Here is a 27,053-nt window from a genome sequence, read left to right as displayed (position 1 = left end):
ACAACCTAACGACGCAGAATTCCAAACACTGGTGATAAAGATGCTCACAGGCTTGACAGATATGCTTGAGTTCGGCAAACGCATAAGAGAAGAAGTGAAGGCTATGCTAAGTGAAACGAAGGAAAATCCACACAAAACCAATGGTGAAGGGAAGGAAACCGGGGTTCAAATCAATGATTTGGAACATAAGGAAGAAAAAGACAGTCAACCAGTGCAGAATGAGGAAGCAAGAATTGAAAAAAAATGAGGAAAACTTCCCAAATTTTGTGAAGGAGATGGACACACAGGTCCGGGAACGGAGGGTCCCAGGCGAGCTGGACCCAGAGGGGACCACACCAGGATGCATCATGACTGCGATGCCAAAGGTGAAAGATAAAAACAGAGTCCCAGTGGTAGCAAGAGAGAGGTGGAGAATTGCCTACAAGGGAGTGCCTATAGGACTATCAGCTGATTTCTCAGAGGGCACTTTGCAGACAGGAAGGGACTGGCAAGCAGTATTCAATGTGATGAAAGGCAACCTGCAACCAGGATTACTCTATCCAGCAAAGCTACCATTTAGAATGCAAGGGCAGATGAAGTGCTTCCCAGACAAGGTGAAGCTAAAGGAGTTCATCATCACCAAGCCATTATTATATGAAATGTCACAGGGACTTAGTTAAGAAAAAGATCAAAGCCATGAACACTAAAATGACAACAAACTGACAACTATCAACAACTGAATCTAAAACATAAAAACCAAATTCAGCTAAGCAAACCAGAATAGGAACAGAATCAGAGGTATGGGGATCATTTGGAGGGCTATCAGCTGGGAGGGGGTAGGGGGAGAAATGGGGAAATGGTGCAGTGACTAAGAAGCATAATCAGTTGGTACAAAATAGACAGGGCGATGTTAAGAATAGTATAGGAAAGGGTGAAGCCAAAGAACTTATATGCACGACCCATGGACATGAACTAAGGGGGGGTGGGATTGCTGGAGGGAAGGGGGGTACTCGGCAGAGGGGAGCAAAGGGGGAAACATTGGGACTACTGTAACAACATAATAAATAAAATATACTTAAAAAATAAATTAGAAAAATAAAAAAGATGGCAATACTCCCCAAATTGATCTACAGATTACACACAAACTGTATCAAAATCCTAGCTGCCTTCTTTGCAGAAATTGGCAAGTTGATACTAAAATTCATATGAAAATACAAGAAACCCAGGAGATACAAAACTATCTTGAAAAAGAAGAGTAAACAATTGAGAGAGTCACACTACCCAATTTCAAAACTTACTACAAAGCTACAGTAATCAAGATAGTGTGGTACTGCCATTAGGATAGACATATAGATTAATGGAACATATAATTAACTCTTAAAACTCAATAATAAGACAAACAGCTTATCTGAAGAAAATTTTCAACAGATGTTTTACCAATGAAGATATACTAAAGGGCAATAAGTATTGGTTTGGCCAAGTAGTTCAGTCTGTTTTTAAGTAAAAATAAAATACACATTTTTCATTTTCACCAATAACTTCATAATTCTGTCTTCCCAACACTTTTTATCTTTTTGAGCAAAGAACAGTTCCAGGCACCTTTTGCAGTCTTCCAGGGAATTGAAATTTTTTCCATTAAGAGAATTTTGTAAAGACTGAAACAAATGAAAGCCCGAGGGCGCGATGTCTGGTGAAAATGGCAGATGAATCAGAACTTCCCAGCCAAGCAGTAACAGTTTTTGCCTGGTCATCAAAGAAACATGTGGTCTTGCGTTATCTTGATGGCAGACTATGCGTTTTCTGTTGCCTAATTTTGGACACTTTTTGTTGAGTGCTGTTTTCAGTTGCTCTAATTGGGACCAGTACTAGGAATTAATTGTTTGATTTTCCAGAAGGAGCTCATAATAGAGGACTCCCTTCCAATCCCACCATTTACACAACATTTGGATGTAGCCTGGCCTTTGGTGTGGTTGGTGGTGGTTCATTTTGCTTGTCCCACGATCTCTTCCTTTCCACGTTATTGCAAAATATCCACTTTTCATTGCCCATCACAATTTGTTTTAAAAATGGAACGTTTTCATTATGTTTAAGTAGAGAATCATATGTGGAAATACAGTCAAAATGGCTTTTTCTTTTTTTTTTTTTTTTTTTTTTTGCTTAATTTATGTGGAATCCAAACATCAAAGTGATTAACATAACCAAGCTGGTGTAAATAATTTTCTTTTTCTTTTTAAAAGTTCTTAGATTATTAGTCCTCTCATGAAAAATCTGTGTAATCACCACAGATAAAGTCACTGAAGAATCTTTACTCCTTCTGTTGTCCAATCTCCAGTTCATTTTTTGCCAGCACCAACATTGGTCTTTGCAGTCCTCCTGAGTTTCCTCATTCTGTTTTTGCCTCCCTTTCTCTGTGTTCTTGAGGTCTTCTTCTCATATAGTCCATGTCTTGCGAGTCTACGTTTAGGTTCATTTTTCTTTGCATAATCCAAGGAATCATAAATCATGCCAATGGCAGTTGTCCTGCCACCACCAGAATGGGTTCTGAATCCAAACACAAAGATGACATCTGCTGTCGTCTTGTTCATATTGGCTAGTTTTTCCCGAATTTCTGTATTGGGTACCGTTTCCTTGCCAGGGTGAAGGAAGTCAATGACCATTATATTCCGCTGAAGTAGTCTGTTGGTCATGAACTTTCTGGGCTGGATGGTCACTGTATCGTTCGTGATAGTGGCTAATCTTCAAGCAGCAAGGGAGGAAAGGCTAGTGTAAATAATTTTCAATGTTTGATTTGGATATATTGAGTATGTCAGCTATCTCCCACATGGTATCACGTTGATTGTTCTCAATTAATGTCTCGATTTGATTGCTATCAACTTCAACTGGTCTGCCCAACCATGGAGCATCATTCAGCAAGAAATCTCCAGCACAACACTTCGCAAACCACTTTTGACATGTTTGATAGGTCACAGCACCTTCTCCACACGCTGCCCAAATCTTTTTTTGCATTTCAGTTGTGTTTTTACCTTTCTTGAAATAATAAAGCATAATATGCCAAAAATATTGCTTATTTTCTTCCATCTTCAATATTAAAATGGTTACACAAAAATTCATCAATTTTGATTTTTTTTTAAACACACGCTGATATGACCACTGTCACAATACAATCTAATAAAATTGTTTCAAATGAAGTTAAAGACAACTAAATGCTACTAGAGCTTTTTGGCCAACCCGATACATGAAATTATTTTCCACATTATTAGTAATCATGGAAATGCAAACTTAAAAATCCGATGAGGCATCACTACATACTACTAGAGTGGCTTAATTCAAAAGAAGATGAACAACACCAAGTATGAGCAAGGATACGGAGCAACTAGAACTCTTCTTCATTAACGGTGGGAATGCAAAATGTTATAACCAACTTTAAAAAATAGTTTGGCAGTTTCCCGCCCCTAACCCCACTGGGGGACTCCGGTCCTGTGGGCTGGGACGGGGAAATGGGGGAAAGAGGGCGGTGGGCACGGGCCCCGGTCCCTATCCCAGGTGGGCTGGGCCGAAAGTGGGTCCGCCCCATCTGCGGTCATGTGTCTTTCCTCCTTCCCCCCACGCCCCCCCCCAATAAAAAAGAAGAAAAAAAATCGTTTGGCAGTCTCTTACAAAGTTAAATATACACTTACCATATGTTCAGAAATATATTCAGGAGTGTCCATAGCAGCTTTATCCATAAGATCTCAAAGCTGGAAACAACCCAAATGTCCATCAATGGGTAAACTGATAAATATGGGCATATCCATATCATGCAATATTATTACAATAAGAAAAAGGTATGATTAGTACTCATGACAGTATGGATGAATCTCAAATGCATTATGCTAAATGAAATAATCCAGACTCAAAACCTACATCCTGTATAATCCCATTTATATGAAATTCTAGAAAAGGCACAATTAAATTGTCAGAGGCTGGGGTGGGCAAAAAGGAGTGAATGCAAAGGGACACAAGGAAATTTGAGGGGGGGTAAATAAAATAGTTAATATCTTGATGGTGGTGGTAGTTACATCAGTGAATATGTACATTTGTTAAAACTCATTTAATGAAAATTAAAACGAGTGAATGTTATACTACGTAAATTATATTTAAATAAAACCGATCTTTAAAAATTATGAGCACCATTAATTCCCACTGTGATAGCGCTCTGAAAGGAAGGTATAGATGTCAGGAGAACACTGAAAATAGGATCCCGAAATCTGAGAAGGCTTTCCTGAGGAAGCGAAATCATGAGTGAGGGTCTAAGGAGGCCCATAAATGAGCAAGTGAAGAAGGGAGGGATGAGGCAGAGGGAGGGGTGTGTGCAAAGGCCCTCAGGCCCGAGTCCTCTCCGCCACAGCCTTTCCTATAGAAACCCCACTTCTGTCTGCCCAACACTAGCAGCAGTGGGTAGCTCAGTGCTGCAATTATTGTAATTAATAATCATGACCGCTATTCATTGAGGACTTATTATGTCTTTAACCTTATACTAGGCAATTATTTCTCATCACATTTACTTTTCAAAACTGTACCCACAAGGTAGATTCAATTAGTATCCGCGTTTAATGGATAATAACTTAGAGGTTTAGGGAGACGAAGTAATTTGTCTAAGTCCACACAGCTAACAAGCAGCAAAGCCAGAATTCAAACTCAGGGTTTTGAAACTCCAGCCCGAGTTCCTAGACACTACACTATACAACTTCAGTTAGACACATCATTGGCTTTGCCTTCCAGGTGTCATATAACATAGTCTCAATCCCTTAATTGCCCAATATTTGTAAACACACTAGTTTGTCCACATCCCACTTGAAATTCAACTCTCAAGTCTAAATTTAATAATCTTGGAAGAGGTTTTGAAAAGTTAATGAACAATGAGATCATGAACATGACAATGAGATCACTTGAAATCCCACTCCAAAAAGATTTCATAACCATATTTAAGGTATATAGACATGAAGACATATAACTGAGAAGCTTTTGAATCTCCTTTTCTGGGAAACAGTGCAGTGTAGGAAGAGAGTATGTCCTTGGGAGCCCAGTGCAAGTTGGATACCTTGGCTTTGACATTCACAGGCTGTAGCTGCTCAGCCTTGGGCTGGGTGTATAACCTCCTAGTTTTCTCACCGGTAAACAAGGCTAACAATATCCATCCTATAGGAGTTTGTGGGTTTTAAATGAGAGAACATATGCAAAGCACCCAGCACATAGCCTGTCTATATGTGCTTTTCTGAGGATCTTATTAAAGGTCCTTACGCAGTCAGGTTCCCTGGGGTCTGGCACCTATGTGTCCCAATTCTAAGTCTACTGTTCTTTCCTTGAAGGCTGAATGTAATTTTTTTCATTTCCCTACCACATAGATATATCGGAAGCTTCACTATCTGGGAGGTGTGTTCCTCTTGAGCAGCACATTTTCTCCTGGCTGTTGGTGAAACTTAGAATGAAAAGTGTACAGATGCTTCAAGGGTCTATTTTAAGCTCCCACCTAGTGACTTCTTCCTTTCTGTGAACTTTGTAAGTGGACAGGGTGCATGTGTGCACAGAAAGGGATCTGACCTGCTGCTATAAATAAGTAGCTAGGCAGGTCTCTGAACTTAAGAGGAAACTGATTGGTCCTAGGGTGGACACCTGATCCAATGGCAGCCCACCCATAGGGCTGACTAATGACGAATGAGGTGGTGTGGTGACATGAACTCTGACCAAAGGGTAGCAGTAATTAAATCTAGAAAACCTGTTTTCCCCAGGACTGAGGAGAAGCTGGCAATGGGCACAGGGTAAATGATGCTCATACGCAGGGGGTAGTATGGGCTTGGAGAGGGCTGGAGAGCAGCTTCTGGTTTGGACAGCTTTCCATTCCTCATTTGTCATTCATTCACTCCTTCACATGACCAATATTTATTGAACACCTACTATACATCAGGATCTGTGATGGGTCCCTCTTGAAATGCAATCTGTGCCTCCTGGTATTTCTGGTCTGTAGAAGATGCATTGATAAAATAATCAGATTAATGAATAATATTTAAGCTTTGGTGAAATACAAAAAAGAAAAATATAGATAGGGAGCCATGAGAGAGAGAATGGAGACATCTAACCTAGTCCGTGTATTTGAACGGGCTTTCTTGAAGAAGTGAAGTTTGAATTGACATATGAAGGACCAATAGGAGTTATTTAGTTGAAGAGTGAGGTATAAGACATAACCTTAAGGTATAAGGTCCTATTAAATTGCCAGAGGTAGGCTAAAAATTTGGTTCTGAGCTGCTTAGTGGCGTGAGCAGAGGGAAAAGGGCAGTCATGAGCTTTATGGTGTTCAGAAGACACACCACCTATTCAGAGATGCATACAGCCTTGCAGGGTATTGAGATCTGGGGGCATTTTTCCCAGGCCTCACACAAAGGAGACCCATGAGCACCCAGAGCCCTTACCAGCACATTGGTGTGAGGCTGCTCATACATAGCTTGCCCCTGTCAGGCCCAGTTCAGATGGTAGGGTGGACCTGAGAGAACAGAATAGGGGGGACCTAACACCTCTTTTCTCCCAGACACATCTCTACCAGAAACGTTGCTGGAGGCCAACAGAGGTGTTCCTTCAAACCCTGAGAATGAAGAGGCTGGGAAACACCAACTTTAATTCCCCAGCCAGCACTGGGAGCCAGTGCAAAGTTGGTCTTGGCCAAAATGCAGCTGTAATTGATGAGGAGACTGCTCAGGGAGTGAGAGTTAGAGAGCCATCCCCAGCTGCGGGGCTTCACTTTGCTTACCCTCTAGTGACTCACTGGCTTATGAGTAATCCTCACAGGCCTGATTTAGAGGACTTACTCACCCTTCAGAGAAAGACTTTAATGCAATAAAGCAAATGTCAGCAAGTGGGATGCATCTTAGCACATCACACCAGCATGCACCCAGCTTCCCACTCCCTGGCTCTCCCTGCTTGAGGCCCCTCCCACCACTTAGCACCTGGACAGGCCCAAACAGTGGGCAGGCTTCCCCGACATGTCACTAGGCTGGGCACAGGCTCAGACAAATGAGACTGAGGAGAGACCTCAAGCACCAGCTAGACCAAGCCCTGGAGAAGTTTGGTCCAGAGAGGCTGGAGATTAGCTCCAAAGCCCTGGAGTTAGGGGTGTGTGAGGGCTGGAATCCAGGACTTCCCCTCTCTTTTTAGTGTTCTTCACTTTCCTCCCATGGAAGCCCTGCTTGGATTATGCAGCTGAGGGGCATGGGCTAAAGGAAATGCCATCGTCTCAGTCTGAGTGGCACTCTTATCTGAGGGCTTTCCAAACAAACTAGGGAAAAGGCATGTGGAGAACAAGGCCTCAGGCCAACCCTTTGAGGTTAAGATGTTTAGCAAGAGGTGGGCTACCCCGGGCTTGGGCGCCATCCTGGTATTTGCTGACACGGTGCCTGCTGGGGGAGCTGGAGGCCTCTTTGGGCCCCCCAGTATCTAGGGGTATGGTCAGAATCCTCATGTCAGGCACCAGCTGACTGGGGTGGCATAAGTCCCAGTTTTCTGATCCCTCTGATTAGGAAATAGGCCCCAAAGTTAGACCGAGACTGGAGTGGAGGTATAGCCAGCTGTAGGGAGACACTAATACAAAGGAAATTACTCAGAAGGCAAGTCATTGCTGCCTTGGACTTAAACCCCACTTATTGAGGGGTTTACCTAGGAACTCCTAATTACCTGGTAGGATTAGTTCCAAGGGTAAAATGGGGTGGGGGTTGGGGCACAGGCACTTAAAGTGAACCTTCACCTAGATTACTTCTGCACTCCTTGGCCATTTTTCCAGCCTTTTCTGAGTGTGCCATGTACCAGGCGCTGGAAGGAAAAGGTCGACCACAAGCATGGTGCTCAGTTTTGCTGGAATCCAGAACCTCAAGTTTTAAGACTTTTGGGATCACCCAGCTCAGTTCACTCATTTTATAGATGAAAAATCTGAGGTTCAAGTCAACTCCTAGCCCGAACTCATGGGAGTGAAGAGCAGAGAGTTGAGCAGATGTACTGGCCATCTCCCTGTGTGGCCTGCATGCAAGGACTTCTCTTTGAAGTTAGCTTAGGGAAGCTTCTCAGTTGGAATGCATTTATGTTCTGTATTGTTAAGGCACTAGCTCATGAGCAGGTGCACAGCCTCACGCATGTGGCTGCAATCCACCACCATCACCTTAGAGTTCCGTTGGAAAGAACACCCAGTGAAGGAGGCTGCTTTCCCCCTAAATGTATTTATTTGTCTCTTACCCCAATTCACCAACATAGAGACGTGCTTTTTTAAACTATTTTTATTTTACACTATAAAAAACAATGACAACAACCAGTAACATACTGCTTCTCTTCACATTTGTATGGATTTTAAGAAATTATTGCCTTTTCCCCTGGAGAAATAACCTACAGACAAAAAAAAGTAGTACCACACTGCGAAATCTGCAAATGCTAGAAGTCAACAGCTTGAAGGCAACCCTCACCGGTAGGGAAAGAAACGAGTGTCACAGAGACGAGACAAGAACATATAAGCACAGCAAGCTGGGGAAAAGACTGTCAATGACACTGACCCAGACAGCAGGTACCCTTCTTCTCCTGGCACCCACCGCCACCACCTCAAACAGGTGCTTTTTGGTCTGTGGTCGAAAAACTCTCTTCAAAATGACACAAGAGTTGCTTTGAGTAGAGGTGAAGGAGAAAGGTTCAAGTATGAGTAGAAGTCATGCCAAAGTCCAAAGTCGGGGAAGAACCCACGGTGAAAAAGCAATCCAGAAATGTCAACGTCTTGCTACTTCAATAAACTGTCTCCATGGCATGGGACCCAAGAGGGAATCTCAAACAGATACGAGGGTTCAAATCAGCATATATATATATTGGGTCCCTACAAACCCTGTAGGGTTACTTTCCTGACTAGATGATCAGGTATTTCCTGAAGAGACAGAGACAGATACGGAGACTGTTGAAGTTATAAAAAAAGTAAGGTGGAAATTGTGCTTCCTTCAGAACGAATTGGCTTAATAACTGCCTTTTCTTCCGGTCTAGCAACTGTTTTCTCCCAGGTTGTTGCAGGTGTTTATTGCCTTATGCTTGAAATGAAAAGGCGAAGTTTGAGGTGCCAGGACTGGGCAGTCCTGAGAGGGCAGGGGATCTGGAAGTACAGTAGTCAGCACGGGCTGTGCTTGCATGATGGCTTGGCCTTCCTTCGGTTCCCGAGAACCTATCCCCGAGGTCAGTCTGAAGTTCGTTTGCAAGCCTGGTGACCCCTCGCTAACCCACTAGGGCAGTGGGACAGAAGGGGGTCTTCAGTATTGCACAGGTGTGAAATGTCCACAAGTTTACAAAACAAAATCACAGTTGTTCTTGGGGCTGGGTAGGTTCCTCCATCCAGTTTTAGCAGGATGTGGCGGTGGCCATGGGGCCCCTGCTGAGCTCTGAGACTGTTGAGTGGGTGGTCACTGGTGCCAGCACCGAGGTAGGGAATGTGCAGTAGGAGGCCTGCCCTTCAGGGCTCAGTGTCTGCAAATGGGCTATGAATGAAGAGCTGGCTGCCTCCCCTTGGAGGGTGGGAGCCTGAGGGGTGGGTGTGGAAGGCAGGATCTCAGATTCGTACTGCAGGAGCTGGCCCATGAAGCCAAAGTTGGGTGAGACCACACTCCTCCTCTGCTTGATGTAATCGAAGGCATCTTTCAGGCGAAACTGCCTGGTCTTCATGAGGTAAGCCATGCAGATGGTGGGTGACCGGGAGATCCCAGCCTCACAGTGGACCAGGACCTTGCCTCCCTTTTCCCTGACACAGTCTGGAAAGAAGAAAAGAGAATGGGAGTTGGGATTAGAACCCAAAAGCGATGCTGAACACAAGAATTAAACACAGAAGTGCCGTAGTTGTTGAACTGTCATGCCTGCTCAACAGCTGTGGTCCTACAGCAGGCTTCTGCCAGTCTTTAACCCCCGCAAGTGAGGACAGAGCTTTTGGGGTCCCACCAATGTCTTTCCCCATGTATGACCTTTCTGATCCTTAGAGCTGCTTCCCACTGTTCCAGGATACTTGCACAGATTCTACCACCGAAGGTTCTAGACCTGGAGTAATCCCTTCCTGGGGATGCCATCTTAACATGGGTGGGTTTCACGAGGGCATTGGAAAAGCCCTGAAGCTACATGCAAATTTTCATCGGGTATGTGCATTTTCCTGAGAGGATCCCAGGTTCAAAGACTGACTTAAGAGATGCAATTCCTGCCTCTTGGGGTCTGAGTGTAATGGTGATGACCTACTCCCCATCTTGGTAGATGCTTTCTGGCCTCCCCAAGCACCCTGTTTGGCTGTGCCAGGGCGGGACGCTTGGCCTAGCTCCCAGGGTTCCCACTACCAAACATACAATATGTAGTGTATTGCCACTAATGACAGCCCTGCCTAAGTGACACTGACTAGACAGAGGATATAAATGGCTTTCACAAACTCCATCTTGCACAACAATGGGAGTCACTGCTATAAAGCTACCACCATCAGTTAGCATTCTTTAGCTCAGTACGTCAAAAGGGAGGGAGCCCTTCTTTTCTGTTCCACTCCTGCCCCCAAAAGAGCTACAACTGTTAAAACTGGGAAGGGGTAAAAGGTTAAACATAATACACATCAAATAAAAATAAAAACCACAAAATGCAGTCTTTCCAAGTCCCCCTCTTGCTACTGAAGAAACAATTACATCACAGGAAGTTAGATGTATGTGGCACTATATAAAGCCATGGTATGAAAAACCTTTAAGATTTTGAAGGGCAAATACAAAGTCAGCCCTCTCACCCATCTCAAGTTCAAGGAGTTTGCAAATGAATCTGCAAGATCTAAGAGATCAAGTGTCTGAGGAGTCAGGGAGGAACCCTGGAGTTTCCCCATTGAAAGATACCCCCCTGTAGCTCATTAGCGGTGCCCCCAATTCAGTGTCTTACTCAAAAGAAAAAAAAAAGGCCCTGTAAATTCATTCAAAGGGGACCCCAAGCCCCTAGAATTACAGGGTCGTGACTCTCCTTTCCCTTTGCTCCTTTCTTGACCTCCCCATAATCTCGCATTTAACTGGCCCAATGGTACATCCAAAAAAGCAAAAGGCTTAGAGCACACTGCTTCTGGATCCCACTCTACCCCTCAGGGCTTGCCTTGTATGTGGCCCTCCTGTGTCCTTTCCCTTGGAAGGGGTCAGGGCATGGCTCAGCCTCAGTCCCTCCTTCCATCAGCAGGGCAAGGACACTGGGGAAAAGCAGCCTGTGCTTTCAAAACACCGTGGGTGTGTGCAGTTGTGTCCTGAGACACAATACACACACAGGATGCGCAGGGAGCCTTCTGAGAAATGGATGGGGGCGGGTTTCATGACCTCACTGAGTAGCTATCAGGCTGAGAAGAGCAAGGTACTCCCAGGGACAGGGAGAACAAGTCAAGGCTTTCCCATCCCCAACCCATCATTTAGGCTGCCTCTCTGAGGCTCCAAAGGGACCATCTCGGCCGAGAGGCTCAGGGACAAGGAAGACAGGCTTGCCCTTTTGCCTCTGCTGAGTTTTTCAATAATCTCCCATGGAGCAGAAGTCATGTATGATGATCAGAGAAGGCCAGCTTGTGGCTGAAGGGGGCTCTTTAATTGCTACCTGCAGTAAGTATTGCTGTGCCCAATAAATGCTTTTTCCTCTCCAAGATCCTTCAGAACAAGATACAGGAAAATCACATCTCAGCTGCAACAACTACGCATGTTCAAGCGAAAGGGCTCTAGAAAGGAAGGCAAGACTACATAAGGTTGAGGAGTGGTGCTTGCAAATTTTAGACAGAAAAGAAGTCAACCCAGCCTCCACGGAGAAGGGTGGGGGAAAGAGAAGCTGTCAAATGGGAGAACAATCAAGCTACACAGAGGAGCTGAAAATCCAAGGCCCGAGGGAACAGGCAGAGGGAACGGAGGTTACCAGGCCTACACAACAGAGTAAATGGTAACTGATTCACGGAATAGAGAAAGGATGCAAAAGATGCCAACTTTTCTGTGCACGAAGCATGGAACTTGACTCAAGTGTTATCTATAATCCAAAATTAGCTGGAAATGCAAAACAAATTGCCCCCAAAGCAGTCTTCTAAAAATTGTGGAACACTGCTGGGGCCCTTGGGGCTTCGTGCGTAAGTAGTGCTCTCTCAATCCTTCTGTTTGCTTTTAAAAATATCCCAACCTACGTAGAAGCACGGAGAGGATGATTCTCTCTCTCCCTTGCTTCCCTTGCATGGAGATTTCACATGGATGCGCTGTACTTCCTGCCCAGCTAGAAACCATAACAAGAGCGGCAATGAGTATTGCCATAAAAATTGTATTAATTTATCTTGCAAATTAAAGCTGCTATTAATAGTAACTCAGTTTTTCCTCTGCCTTTTGGGAGGCTGCATCTCAACTCTTGGTGGCTGCATCTAGAAGACATTTTTCTTCTCTGCGAAGGTGGCCACCATCAAAATCCAAGGACTTGTGTCCCTACGAGGTGCCCAGAACAGCTGAGGGGGAATGGCTGAACCTACCAATGAAGTCTATTGCTTCTTGAAAGTGGGAGCTAATGTCAGCTGTGTGGCTGTCTTCCACAGGGATCCATTTGTAGTGCAGGTGGCTCACGCAGGCCTCGGAGGTCCGCCGTGAGACATTCAGCAGGGCCGTGATGTGCAGGTTGGCGAGGAACTCGCACTTGGATGCGTGGTAGGCACTTCCAAGGTAGAGGAACGGAAGGATTTCAACTGGGCCGCCCTGGAAGCAGGGGCAGAGGACAAGCAGGAAATATTGGATTAGCCAGCTCACTTGGGAGAGGAAACAAAACAACCCTGACTTATTTGTTTTAAGGTGGGAGGTTCCCCTTCCTGGTTTCCAGGTAGAGAGAGTTCAGAGTCAAGGCCACTCAACCAAGAGTGTGGGCACAGCCTCCCTCCCAGCTGACTCTCTACCCTACATTACTGCCAGTGACTCAGTGACAGCAAAGATTTCCATTTTCTTACACATATCAAGGAGGTAGGAAGTGTCAGGAGCCTTCCTGTGCTGACAAAAACGAGGAGCAGTGGGGTGTGATGCGGGAAACGGAGATGCCTGTGTTAACGTTTTAGCTGACCTGAGCGCACCAGGGCAAGCCCTTCAACTTGGGGGCAGCCTCAGTTTCTTTCTAGATTTGATGGAGAAGGGTTCCACAAGGTGAGCTCTCCCCTTCACAATCCCGACATTTTATATAGTGTATTTCATCAAACCTAGCACATTATCGATCATAAGATGCATCCGTTTTTGGAGGTGTAAAATGTGCTCCCTCTCCCTCTAAAAAGCATGCTCATTAGAAGTGAAAAAACCCAGGCTCTATCCAGAATCCTCAAACAAAGAAAAGCTGTTAGGCCAGGAGCAGAGGGGCTTGGGCTTCTCCCACTCCTGATCTTCTTCATGCGGGCAGAAGGTTTTGGTGAGAGAGGTTTACATTCTCCACCTTTTGGGAGACCACCCACATCCCAGGTTGCTGGTTAATGAGGATCCCCACTGGAACCAGAGACCACCCACCCCAAGACAAAGCTGAAAAGTACTACTAGCTGGTCAGACTCTGGCAGTCTTAACATTTCCAGGACTCCCATCTCCTTTATTCTTTCTGTTGCTGTCAGCAGCTGCTGGCTCGGGGGTACCCCACCTCTGGTCACTGGGTTCCACTGCACTAGACAAGGGCTCTAGGACCCATTCTTGCACCCATCCACAGCCATGGCTCTAGCTGGATATTTAAGTTTAGGGGCCAACCTCCCAGACACATAGATAAATAAATACTCTCAGCCTTAAGGAAGGAAGGAAGGAAGGAAGGAAGGAAGGAAGGAAGAAAGGAAGGAAGGAAGGAACGGTGAAAAAGAAAGAAAGAAAGAAAAAGAAGGAATGAACAGTGACAGCTGGAACAACGGAGGCCCCTGGAGATTTAGAGGAAAACAATGGGCTGGAAGGACAGTGGCTATGTCTTTGGGAGCCTTTTCCATATCATCCATCCATTTCCCCTTTTCCATTTCCTGTCCTGGAATAAGAGTAGAATGAAAACTCTGCCAGACCCATAATAGGAAAAGGGGCATGGGACAAGGGCCAGCAGCAGGCAATCCTCAAATTACCCTGCATGTGGTGTTTGCTTTTTCTTTCCTGAGAAGTCAAGTGTTTAAGCAAAGACCAGTTTGGCCACTTGGAAGAAAGTTTCAGAGCAGCGATTTTCAACCAGTGTGCCACAGGAATTTTTAAAACACGCAATACCTGACATTTAGTCAGGGGCACTGACCTCTGCTCCCTTAAGATTGTCAAATAAAATGACAACAGCCAACACAACAATAGCTGGCTGGTATGAATGCCCTGCCTTGAACCACAAGTACACAGGTCATGTAATAAAATTGCATCGTATTGGCCACATCGCATAATAAAGTTTGAATGGTTAATTCTTGGTACCAGGAATCCTTATATACAAATACAGGCACCTGAATTATTCATTTATTTTTTAAAGATTTTGTTTTTATTTATTTTTAGAGAATGGAAGAAAGGGAGAGAGGGAGAGAAACATCGATAAACATAGACTGGTTGCCTCTCGCACATCCCCAGCTGGGGACCTGGCCCGCAATCCAGCATGTACCCTGGCCGGGAATTGAACCAGTGACCTTTCAGTTTGCAGGCCGGTGCTCAATTCACTGAGTCACACCAGCCAGGGGGCCTCCTAAATTTTTAAAAAATCACTTTGGAACAAAAAAAGTAGGTAATATTTACTACTATTATTATTATTTGTAACTCAATCAAAATTATACCTTTTTTGTCAGATTAGTGAAAAATATATTTTTTGGTATGGCACAGAATTTTAGTAATTAGTTTATGGGTGCCAAGAGATGAAAATGGTTCAACATCACTGTTAGAGATGATTTTGCAAAAAGGAATAACAGTAACAACCACTACTTTTATTAGGACTTACTATGGCTGGCCCCTGGGCTTACCACTTTAGTTAGATCTACCTAGGGAGATCTCATCCTCACTTTAGTGCCTGGAAAATGCTGATACACCAGGCCCGGGACCCTATCCAATTTCTTCTGGAGCTTAGCCCAACACACCCCTGAAACCACGTTTCTTTCCTTTTCTGAATCTTCTGTTTAGACGCAAGAGGAAGAAGCCAAGGGCCTTCAGAAACCCCAAAGTTAACACAGCCTCGCCTGGCTTCTAAGAAGTGTTGCTAGGGGGTTCCCCAGACAAACCCAGGAGACATAGCAGGGCCTCCCCAGTCCTCCCTCTCGGCCAAAGGTCTGCAGCGTTTTTACAACATCCTGTCAATTCTTGTTTCTCTTTCATTTTCGGAGAAACAAGGGAGAAAACACAACCCAAACAACAAACAAAAATAGAAATACAGCTAAGCCGGATGCCCATGGCTTGTAAGCTGAGGGTTCATAGTTTATTTTTAATAAGGGAAAACAAACAAAATATAAACCCTGGCACCTTGCCAAGCTAATAGGCTTCCTGACCTACGATCCCATTCAAGGAAAGGTCACCTGGCTTTATTTGGAATTTATTCCCAGAACTCTCTCTGCTCATGGCAGGCAGCTGGCATTTTTAGGTAGCATCTAGAAATCTTTCTTCTTATGATTTTGGATATGTTATTTGGGGGAGGGGAGGGGGGTTGAAAAGCTCCTCCCAACAAGTTAGGTGCTTAGAAGAGAACAGCCCTTTTCCAAAAGAAGATGTGGGGAAACAGAATGAGGTCCTGAAAAGAACCAGAGAGGGGAGTTAAGAGAACAGGGTTCTGGGTCTATATTGCCATGGACCCAGCTGCGGAATTCTTGGCAAATCCATCATCTCTCCAGCCATGGAACAGTATTTTCTCTCTGTAAAGTGGAAGGTGGGTTTTGATCTCCGGTTTCTGCCAGATTTGGGTTCCTTCCTCACCCTCCTCCCTTCTACATTATGCCTCCTCTCTTGAGCTGTCACAAAGTACAATTTTTGAAGGGAAAACACACACACACATTTGTAGAAACATGCAATCCTCTGGTACCTCTCCATCTCCTCTGGCTCCAGAATGTATGGAATTATAAGCAACAGAAACCCTTAGACACGTCCGCTTAGACATTCAAACCACAGTTTTTCTACAACCATCCTTCTACCTCCCCCCGCCCCCACCTCATTTCAGTTAAAAAATACCCGTAAGACACACTTTGACATACTGGGTTGGTGTGCAGCAACTGCAGAGCATGAACCATTACAAAGAAGATCGACACAGGAAGCCTGAAAGTCGGCTCTGAAACATTTTCAGGGAAACCTAAACCAATATTTCGGAGCTTCTCTGCACCTCCCAGGCCAGCTAATAATAATACATTGTTCACTTCCTCTTTTCTCCAGAAGCTGTCAAGCATCCTGTGGCTCATTTGCTCTTGTCAGCTTGTTTGCTGGAAGGAAGCCCATTTACTCTTGGATGGAAACTCAAGTTGGCAAGCAACAGAGGCCCTCTCTAAAGCTAGAGTCTCTGCCAAAACCCTGATCCACAAAAGAAGCAACTGAGGTTGCTGAGCTGGGAGAGGAAGAGTCAGGGTGCCGAGGAAGGAATGGGGGCCAGGAGCAGAGACAGCACTTCCTCCCCACGTACCTGGTCATAAGCTGGCCTGTAGCTGATGCTGAGCACTGGTTTCCCACACTGGCTGATGAGGGCTGTCTCAGTTTCAAGCTTCTCTTGTGAAATGGGTTTTACATCTACGCAACACTCAGGATATTCCGAGTAGAAAGTCTCATATCCCCCTACAAAAAAAAAAAAAAAAAAAAAAGGAGAGAGAGAGACATAAGCATTGATTTCTCAGGCTGTCAGAAAATGCCCACAATTAATCAATACCCTGAGTGTGAAGTAGTAAAAAAACATTAGGCTAATATAGATTTTGGTCATATGAAAAAAACAAAAATTGAGCCAAATCAGCTAACAGTTTTATAGAATATAAATGCGCTCTACACACACACAGATACAAGCACACTCTTCTAAAAAGCGATAGGTCACAGAGGCAATAATTAACTTTTTGTGTCTATCAGAAGCAGCTTAAACTGTGAAAGGAAATGTAGCTGACATCTGGCAAATATTAACCAAATCCCTCCAGAAAACAAAAGCTATTCTGTCTCTTGTTTATCTAAAATGCAGGTGTGATTATGCAGAATTTCATTAATTTTCAAGAAAAGAAAGATTCCTAAACTGGTCTATTTCATCCCCAGCCACCTTCTAAATGGGATAATAGAGGAAATCTCCTCCATTCATAAGAGAATGGAGGCTAATATGAGGTTTAAACTCAGGGCAATAAAAGAGCTAAGAACACTGCTGACAATTTTCTCCATAGCTCCAATTTAGAGTAATCAATCCAGGCTAGTCCCTTCCAAACCAAACTGGAGGAATGGGGCCTTCTGAACTTAAATCACAGCCCCAATAAGGAAAAACTTCCTTGATTAACACCTACCCTCCCTTTAAATTCCCTTATTACCCTTCCCTCCTGAGCCTTCTGTCCCCCACATACCCCCAAACAGATTAGTCAAATACTGTACTAACAGGTATAATTCTGTAAAAATTCTTAAAAAAAAAAAAGATTTTATTTATTTTTAGAGAGAGGGGAAGGGAAGGAGAGAGAGAAACATCAATGCGCAAGAGATTCATCTTTCAGTTGCCTCTCGCATGCCCCCAACCAGGGACCTGGCCCACAGCCCAGGCATGTGCTCTGATAGGAACCAAACGGGTGACCTTTCAGTGCACAGGCCAGTGTTCAATCCACTGAGCCACACCAGACAGAGCACAATTCTGTAAAAATTCTCATTACATTTAAACTTCTCCAAATGGACCTCGTAAGGTAAAAAGTGAGTGTGTATATGTATAAATAAGCCTTTTCAGGCTCAGTACACTCAGTAGGGAAGAACTAAGTAAAAACCTGGCCTCTGAAGCTTCAGAATGCTGAGGGGTGCTGGGTGAACAGGTGACCTTGCTTGGGAAAACCCTTTGCTTCCAATCCAGAGGGACCAAAGGCAATTCTTAGTCTCCAAAAAAGCAGCTTCTTGTCTTTTTCTGGCCCAGATTATGCACTTGGGTGTCAAATCAATTAACAATATGCATTCTGAGGCCACGTATTTTCCAAAAGCTTCCCTTCTCCTTTTGTCTTTTGGTGGTGTGATAGCCCCACACTGGATGGAGCACATGGTGGTTCTTTAAGACCCCAGCAGTAGACAAATGATTAATGGGTTACATGGCAATCTCCAGCTCCCTCCCAGCAGCCAATTCCTCGAATGAGTCATCTCGCCATTACTGCTTCCTCTCGGCTTGCTGGAACTGTCCCCACCCCCATTTAGTACACCCAAATCTCCCCCAAATAGCCCACTGGGCCTGCCAGATGAGCTTCTGGTCCTCCACAATGACTGTGATTCTGATCATGATGACAAGAGGCCATGCCAGAGGGGGATGGAAGTAGGTATTTGTGGCTTAGTGTACCCCTCCCCTACAACCATAGTCCCTGGCCCCCTTCCCTCCTAGGAGGCAGAGAAGCCAGACTTACAGCGACAGAGCTTCCTTGGAAGAGGAAGTTAGCAAATCATTTCCTATGCCTGTGCCTCAACATTTTGGGTTTCAGGAGACAAAATGAGTGATATCGGATGGGAATCTGGAGTAAGAGGAGCCCAGGGCCCCCCAGACTTCAGGAGGAGGCTTGGGAAACAGAAGCCTTCAGGCCACCGCATCTCTTGGCTTTAAATAGAGCACTTAAGAGTTGGCTGCCAGGAGAACAGAAAGGAGGTGCGGGTGTAGGCTGGGGCCTGACTGCCTGTTGACAAAATAAGACAGGCAGACAATGAGTTTCAGTGTAGCTGTGGGACAGATAAACAGGGCCCTGCCTCTTCAAGCTGGGGTCAGGAGGAGTCCTCCAGATTAGATGGTCTCTGTCTCTCACCCACTCCCATCAGAGGCGTGGAGAGACAGAACATTCCTCTCTGGTGCCTCACTTAAGAAACTTGGCAATTCTTTTAACTGCTTCAGCCCTCTTCAGAGTGGTTCTGTGTTTGATCACCATCACATTAACCAGGGAAGCAGAGCAAAGTGCATGGACACTACATAAAAATATGCACTGACAAGGCCATTTGGTCACCCACTCATGGCTGAATGTAGGTTTTTTTTTCTTGGGGGGGGCATAGATTAAGGGAGTGCAAAAGGCACTGTCCTCCTAAGATCTAAGATACCTCTAGAGTAAACCTGAACTCACACGTGGACATGAGTTAGATAAGGAAATAAAAATTTTCTTCAGCAACAACTTGAAATTTAGTAGTGTTATAAGAGGAAGTATCAAGCAATTTTTACTGAAATTTAAAATACATGTAACTTTCAACCAGGCAAGTGTCCAAATTTACGGAATGATAATGCACATACAAAAACATTTGGATAAAAATATATTCTACCACACTGTTTCAAATAGTGAGGCTGGCAGCAACCTATTGGCTATCACCAGGGGACTGGTTGAAGAAGTGAACCAGCCCTGACTGGTGTGGCTCAATGGGATGGGCACCGTACTGTACTGCAAAGCTTAAGGTCGCTGGTTCAATTTCCAGTCAGGGCACATGCCAGGGTTGTGAGCCGGGTCCCGGTTAGGGGCGTTCGAGAGGCAACTGATTGATGAATCTATTGTACACTGATGTTTTTCTCTCTTTTTTTCTCCTTCCCTTCTCCTCTCTCTGAAAAATAAAATAAAATCTTAAAAAAATAAAACATGAACCAGGCATGAATGCTCTATACAAACAATTCTTCCAAGATCTACTTGGGTGAAAGAGACAGGGACAGAAAATTACAAAATCATATTTTTTAAAGATACGGAAAAAACCTTTTAAGATGAACAAGAAATGATGGTTGTCTCTGGAAAGTAAAACTGGGTTCTACGGGTGTGCAAAAGCCCCCCTTTTCATTGTATGGCCTTTGTATTCAAATTTTTACCTATGGATGTTTCTTTCATTTAAAAACATTTAAACATTAGTTTTCCTGAGATATAAGTCTACAGAACTGCCTACTTCCTGTGGCAACAACCTCTAAATTGTCAGCATGGCCCCACTGGAGAGGGGTGGGGAGCAGAGGCAGGACCAGGAGTAGTTTCCTGTAACACATCTTTCTTGCTACTAGGGAGGTTGGAAGTAAGAACAGGAGACAAAAACCACATGAGGAAGAGAAATCAGGAGCCCTGTGTGAAACCTTTGCAAGCTTGGAGGGCATCCTTCCATCACCTGAGGGCTGAGGCTGGCTGAAGGAGGAAGATTATCATCATCATCTGCCTTTGTCATCTCCCTAACAGGAACCAACTGGGGTGCTAACAGAGGTGGGAGCTGTCCTGGTGCCTCAGGAATCTCCTGGCTTGGAGGTGTGTGAAACTCCCCAAGCTCCAAAGTTTTAAAACAGGGCCCGTACTCTCAGCTCACTGCACCTGAGTTCTGGACCACATCACTGTTACATCTTACGGTCTGGGCATTAGGATTGGCAGGGTTTGGGGGCGTGGCCTGATCTGAGCTCTCAACTCTGCACTGCGGGCTAGGACTTCCGCACATTTGAGGTTACAAAGGACTCAAATACAAGACTGGAGGGAGCAGTTATGGGAAATGACCCAGAAATCGATGCTCTGGCTTTTAGAATTAAATCATCCACCCTCCACCGGAAGTCGAAGTCATCTCCTCAGCAGGTGTAATGGGCATACTGGTGGCACAGCTTCTGGAGGCTCAAACCAAAGGCGACGTAATGCCCTCCACCGCCTCTCTTAGGTCCTGGCTCGCTCGCCAGTCAAGTCTTGCCTCAAGACCCAGGATGATCCCAGGGCGAGGGAGGGAGGAGGTGAAAAGGGTGAGAAGGCTGTTAGCTCCAAATTAAGCTAGAGAAAGGCCTAGGAGGGGGAAAAGGGAGGCCGGAGAAAAACAATAAAAAGCAATAAAATGAAATGGGAAGGAAGGGGAGGGACTCGCCAGGGTCAAAAAGGCAAGAGGGGTCAGTGAAGACACAGCCTAGAGTATGTTAATTGTCCAGGCCGCAGGAATGGGGACACCGCGGCGCCACGCTCCTGGGGGTGGTCGCGACCTGCTGATCCCGCCAGATAGGTCTATCTGAAATGCTCACAGCCCGGCGGCCGGGGAGCCCGGCGGCCGGGGAGCCCGGCGAAGCCCCCGCCAGAACCAGGGCCCGCGACCAGCACTGGCCGACAGCCCCCAAATTACTAAGCAGCAGCGTCCCCAGCTGCGTAACCATCCCACCCACCCAGGGGGACAAGCTGTCAGGCGCTTTCGAGGAACACGGGTGGGGAAGGGGAAGCGCTAACACTCCCGAGCGCGCGTCAAGGCCGGGTGCAGACTCCGGCAAGTGGAGACTTCCCGGGTTCCAGAGCCGAGGCGGGCGCTCTGCGTGAGCAGGGGACCCAGGGTTCCGGACCGCCCCGGAGGGAGAAGGGTGACAGGGAACAGACAGCCCCGACAAGCTCACCTTTGAGGAAGTAGACCCGCGGGCCAGCGGGCAGGCAGGCGAGTAGGGAGGTGAGCACTACGCGCGCGGCACTCTCCTCGCGCAGCTTCTGCCAGTGGCGGCTGCCCTGGTCCAGCACCACCACGGCCGCCACGCCGCCGCCTCCCTCCTGCAGCAGCCGCGCGCGCGCCGCCTCGTCGGGCAGCACGTAGCGCGCCGACACCGCGCCGCCGCGGGCCCGCCGCAGCACCACCGAGTTGAGGTTGACGTTGAGCGATCCGCGGACGCTGGACGCGGCGAAGGCCAGGTAGGGCCGGCAGTCCAGCACCACGCAGCGCGTCGCCGCCTCCTTGCGGAGCATCTTGCGCAGCTGGCGCCCGTCGAGCGACGTGACCTTCATGCCGCCGCCCAGCGGCCCCGCGTCGCGCAGGTGCTCACGGCCAGGGTGCCCACTAGCGAGGCACAGGAGGGCAGCCTGCGGAGCTGCGGCCGGCCCACCGAGCCCGGCGCCGGAACGGTCACTCAACTCTTCTTTCCCGCGCCGCACGTTCGGCGCCTGGCCCGGCTACTCGCCGCCCCAGAAGCCGGGGATTCCGCCAGCAGCGCCGCGTCTTAAGTGGAGTGTGAGTCCTCTGACGTGGCTGCCCATATAAGGCCGAAGATGGGTGTTGCCCCGCCCCTTAGGGCTGTGGCCACGCCCCCGGGGGCTGGACGCGCGGGCAGGGCGCCGCGGGTTAGTCAGCCGGAGAAAGAGGAAGTGGAAGGCTCCGCCCTTATGCTCTCTGTGGCATCGCGCGGAGGGACTCACTCACGCATCACCGAGGACTGCCGGTGGGGTGTCCGGAACGCCACGAGGCCGAGGTGACCCACGCTGTGCGGGAAAAGGAGGAAGCGGAGGAGGCTGGGCCGGCGCTGCGCTATCGGGCTTTGAGTTTCATAGACGTAGGTTAGGAACCTGCTGGGGGCCGTGCCAGGCACCGCGCTGGGCAGGGCCAGTGCCCCCAGATGAATCAGAAATTCTAGCCAGTCTTCACGCGTGAAATGAGAGGATAGTTGGGATTTGTTTCAAGGGGTGGTTTATAGTTGAGTTGGGATCAGGTTTGTGTTGGTATAGTTGAAGATCGGTAATGGGGACCGGGCTGTTTATTACATCATTTCTCCACTTTTCTGTACGTTTGTAATTTTTCATAATAAAAGTACCTACTAATAAAAATGGAGAGAGAAGAGCCAGCAGTTAATCTTTCAAATGGATTCTGCCCTCAAAGGATTGACAGTCCTTTTCTCTGTCACACTCCAATAGTCATTAGAATAATTGTTTTTCGAGGACCCGTTCTCTGGCCCCTGGAAAACCTGTCGTGAAATCAGCTCCAGCATCAACATACATCCGTTGACGGATTCAGTCCAGCCAACTGTCCAGGTGGCTTCTGGATTTGGGGGATTATCTGTGGATCAAGTATAATCTCAGGCTGTCTGCCCCCACCAGTCCTCAGCAGCTTCAGGCTTCCCGTCCTCAGTCGTGGGGAACTGGACACGCTTCACCCTTTCAAGTATTTATTGAGGGTCCGCTTTGGGTCAGGTTCTGCTAGCTGCAGGGATACCTGTGAGGGAAACATGTCTCCACCCCCATGTTCATGAACAATTTCATCGTTACCTTGAGGGGGGAGGGGCTGCTTAATGGAAAACAGCCTGGCTTCCAGTCTACTACCGTCATAGAGGAATGAGGTTTTTAGAAGGAAGCAGAAATCAAATTCTGAAATCAAATGCAGTCAGCTGGATACCAACTAGCAGGCATTGCCTTTGGGTCACAGCTGCATTCAGTCAGAGGTGTTGCCTGCCAGTGGGGTCTTATTGAAGATGTGATATTGGAGTTTTCTTTCTCTTTGGGGGTTACCTGTGCCAGCCTTCCCTGAAATCTGCTCTGCCAGTGTCACCAGTGCCACCCACCCTCAGACATCTGAGCCCAGAGCCGGGCAGGCTCTGGATTGGGTGCTGGACACCAAAGCAAGCAGGACTCACTGTTCCAACTGCCACCAGCCTAGAGCAGAGGCCTGGTGCAGCCACCATAAGTTCCTGGAGTCAGTGTGGAACAGCATCCAGGTGTGTGTGTGTTTGGGGGAGAGGGGTGGCTGGAGAGAGCCTCCCATAGCAGAGAAGAATTAAGGCAAACTTCGAAGAATAAATAACTTGAGGTTAACCAGGCCTCAGAGGGGGAGAATGGAGGGCATTCAAAGCAGAGGAAACTGCTTGAGGTAAAGTAAAAAAAAAACCCAACAAACCCCAGCCAGCATGGTATGTGCTAGAGATGTGTGGGAGACTAAGGCACTTCTGGTATTTATTAGAAAATTAAGCGGGGTCAGGTGACTGGGGGCCTTATGTGCCACTTAAGGCATTTTGATTTTAGCCTTTGACTGGCGCAGCCCTGGTCTTACCAGGGTCTTACTCGGTGACTTGGTCAGGTGAGCAATTGTTGAACTCCCTGAGGCAGCACCGTGGAGGATGGATGTTTTATTTGAGAGTGGGGGTGGCGTCCAGACCGGAGTCGGAGAGACAGATAGGAGGCTTTTGTGGGTAATGCAGGCCTGAGCTGATAACAGCCGGCTGGCCTGCCGGAACTTGGCAGTGACAGCAGCAACAGCAAAGGCCACACAGATGGGAGAAACATTTAGGAAGTAACTTTCCAGAGGGATAGGCTAGAGAAAAGGGAGTAGAGGGTGATCCAGGGTTTTTAACTGGAGTAACTGTATACATGGTGACACCTTCAGATAGGGACCCTGCAGAAAGAGGTCTGGGTGGGTAGCTGGAAGGGGGGTGAAGTTTAGATATATTAATAAGTTAAAGTTGATCACAGGCCACCTAAGGAGGTGTCCAGTAAGCAGTGGGGTGGACTGGAAACCACTGCAGGAAGGTCGTCTGTCAGCTGGGTCACTCCCTCATGTCCCAAATCTATTAGATCCCAGGACTCTGCCTTCCAGATCTCTCTCTGGCCTGCCCTTCCCAGTCCTGTAGTCAGGGTCTCCTGCTGTGTGGGTGTGTGATCGACCTGTGCAGCTTCCCAGGACCCAATACTTAAAAGGGCCCCATGCCTGGTTTAATGTTCTGCTGTCACTCTGCAAATTCCTAACATTTTTGGACAAGGAACCCTGCATTTCCCTTTTGTACTGGACCCCACGAATTATGTAGTTGGTCCTGCCCATGGCTGTAGTTAAAGGGCTCCATTACCCCCTACACTAGGCCCTACAGGAGCACCCTGTTTCCCAATTTCCAAGCCCTCTCCTCGCTTTGCTCTCATGATCTGCAATGTGATCTTTCTAAGCATAGATCTGAGCATAGAGCCCACCTGCTCTGCTCAGAAACCTTCAACGACAGCCTACGCACTGTCTGATAAAACCCAAAGTCCTTAGTGGAACACCAAGGTCCTTGTTCTGGCCAATTAGTCATAACCCACCTCTAGCCCCATTTCTCTCCTTCCTTCCTTCCTTTCCCCCACCGCCACCCTCAGGCTCCTCCGGACACACCATGCTGTGGTTCCTAAACTTGCCCAGCATTTTGCTTCCTCCGCCCTTTCTACAGGACTTGAATGCCTCCCCTATTCCTTTGTATAGGAATCCCTCTTCACCTTAACACAACAGCTCCAGAGCTGCTGTTGTACCTCCAAGAAAAAGCCACGCCTTGATCCCCCAGCCTCCTGGGAGTTCCCCTCACCCAACCTGATGCATGTGTGACCAGTGTGATCTGCCCTGCCTTTAGCTCCCAGGCCATTCTCAGGACTTATCACAACTGTGACTCCCTCAAAACACCTAATACATGGTAGGAGCTTAATGTTGGTGGAGTGGAATTCAGGGCTTGCTAAGACTTGAGAGCAGCTGGCTTTTTAGGAAGTACTTGGAAAGAAAGTTGGCCATAACATAAATCAGGGCCTTAGACCCTGGGTAAGGAGGACATAGGATCCTTCGGACACACAAACCCCAGGATGGGGAACTAGAGTTCATTGGCCACAGGCCTAGGAGGAAGAGGAGGATGTTTGAGACTAGAATTGTGTAAATATCATGCCTGTCCTCCTTACTGCTTTGGAATGGGGGTAAGGATGGGTTCAAGAAAAAAGCAGAATTTAAATTAACATTGTGAGTCCATGAGGTAGGACCTTGTTCTCTTTGTCATTCTTTCCCCTCTGCCAGTTATTCCCAGAGGGGGACAAGAAGATTTTTAGATTTCTTGGACCTCACTTGAATAGTTATCCTAATGCTCAGGGCCTGGTTCACTATTGTGAGCTGGGGTTCTTACCCTTTAGAGGATCAGAGGGTTTCACAGACCTGGGGACTCCTGTGTTAAGTCCCTACTTATCACAGCCTCAGGGAAAGCAGCTGGGATCCCTCCCCAGCCCTGCTTCCCCCATCCAACCATAAGGTGGGGCTAGGTGGCCTGTGAGGTGGTCCATAGGCCCCTCCAAGAGCCCTCTACCAGCCCCAGCCTTCTCAAAAGGATGCATTTTGCCTCCTCTCTGATCATGAAAGTAGCATGTGCTCATGTAGAAAATGTGGAAAATGCAGAGTAGTGAAAATGATACTTTTCTTAAAAAGAGTGCTGCTTGCTTTTGGTTAACATCCGAAGTCAAGGTCTGAATCCAAAACTTACTTCCTGTTGTCTTGGATAAAGGAAGGAGCACTGGACTAGGAGTCAAAGATTTGGATTCCTGGCCAGTCAGTCTTTGCTATTTCCAGATTTTATTCATTTACCTAATATTTATAGCGTGTCTTTTATATGTATAGGTGTTTTTTTCTCCCCATGGCCCTCCCATCTCCCTTGTCCGCAGGATCTTCGAATAGAGCAAATACAGTGTTCACTCAGGGGTACAGACAGCATGTGCTGTTTGACTGTTGAGAATCACACAGCCCCTTAGAGCCATGGTTGCCTCTTCTATAAAGTGGGCACATCAGTGCCTGTCTGCTAATGGTCAATGACAATGACATCATGTACATAAAGCTGTATTGCATGATGCAATCATAAGGTATTTGTGTGATTATTGTTGCTAATAATTTTATCCATCAGCAAAGCATTCACTCATTTACTCATCAAATCCTGATGCACTGATCCATTCAGTTTCCTCTTCTGTAAATTGGGAGCGAAAATAGGACTTAGCTCATAGGTTACTGTCAGGATTTCTTGAGTCACTACATGTAAAGTATTTAGAACAGTGCCTGGTGCATATTAAGAATTCAATAAGTGTTAGCTAGTTGAATTTACTGTAGTATTTGTTCCAGTCAAGAAAAGAGTGTTTTCTAATGGCACAAGAAAACAAGATGCGGGTAGACATGCCACTCTAATCAGCTGGCAATCAAAGAAAAAAATTATTAAAAGCCTGTGAATTGCTCTTCTGAAAGTCTGCTGAGTATGGGGGATATTTAAAGAGTAAGAATCCCCAGACCCACTGGTAGTAAGGTAGGTGAGACAAGAAGCCGTTTTCACAGTAAGTGTTACATTGAATGATTTGGGTGTTGAGAGCTGAAGAAATCTTAAAAGAAGAGAGATCAATAAAGTCTGAAGTATTAGAGAAGGCGAACCTGGAAGAGGCATTTAGATTTCATAAATAACCCCTCCAGTTCTAAGAGTGAGGATCTTGGGGGGTGACA

At 46.5% G+C, this 27,053-nt stretch overlaps 1 protein-coding gene and 1 pseudogene across 1 annotated transcript; both read right to left on the bottom strand.

Moving 5' to 3' along the window:
* Nucleotides 1-2,312: 2,312 nt before the first annotated feature.
* On the bottom strand, nt 2,313-2,669 carry LOC150010628 (small ribosomal subunit protein eS24 pseudogene; annotated as a pseudogene).
* Nucleotides 2,670-8,262: 5,593 nt separating this feature from the next.
* On the bottom strand, nt 8,263-21,982 carry DUSP5 (dual specificity phosphatase 5). Its single transcript, XM_090278573.1, has 4 exons — nt 21,448-21,982; nt 16,579-16,727; nt 12,500-12,719; nt 8,263-9,770 (listed from the first exon to the last, which is right to left on the bottom strand). The coding sequence occupies exons 1-4, from the start codon at nt 21,824-21,826 to the stop codon at nt 9,364-9,366; spliced, it is 1,155 nt and encodes a 384-aa protein (XP_090134699.1). The 5' UTR covers nt 21,827-21,982; the 3' UTR covers nt 8,263-9,363.
* Between the last annotated feature and the right edge of the window lie 5,071 nt (nt 21,983-27,053).

Source organism: Furipterus horrens, unplaced genomic scaffold, assembly GCF_987537825.1.
Source record: "Furipterus horrens unplaced genomic scaffold, mFurHor1.1.pri manual_scaffold_5, whole genome shotgun sequence".
NCBI classification, from domain to species: Eukaryota; Metazoa; Chordata; class Mammalia; order Chiroptera; family Furipteridae; genus Furipterus; species Furipterus horrens.
Note: the sequence above shows the minus strand (reverse complement) of the source record. Positions and strands in the feature narration are given on the sequence as shown.

Bases quoted from the DNA above. Each gene is read 5' to 3' on its own strand.
- DUSP5 (XM_090278573.1), bottom strand. From the start codon at position 21,826: ATGAAGGTCACGTCGCTCGACGGGCGCCAGCTGCGCAAGATGCTCCGC. The intron at 16,728-21,447 runs GTGAGCTTGTCG...TTTTTTTTGTAG, and splicing joins GCGGGTCTACTTCCTCAAAG to GGGGATATGAGACTTTCTAC. The intron at 12,720-16,578 runs GTACGTGGGGAG...CCCTGCTTCCAG, and splicing joins ACAGGCCAGCTTATGACCAG to GGCGGCCCAGTTGAAATCCT.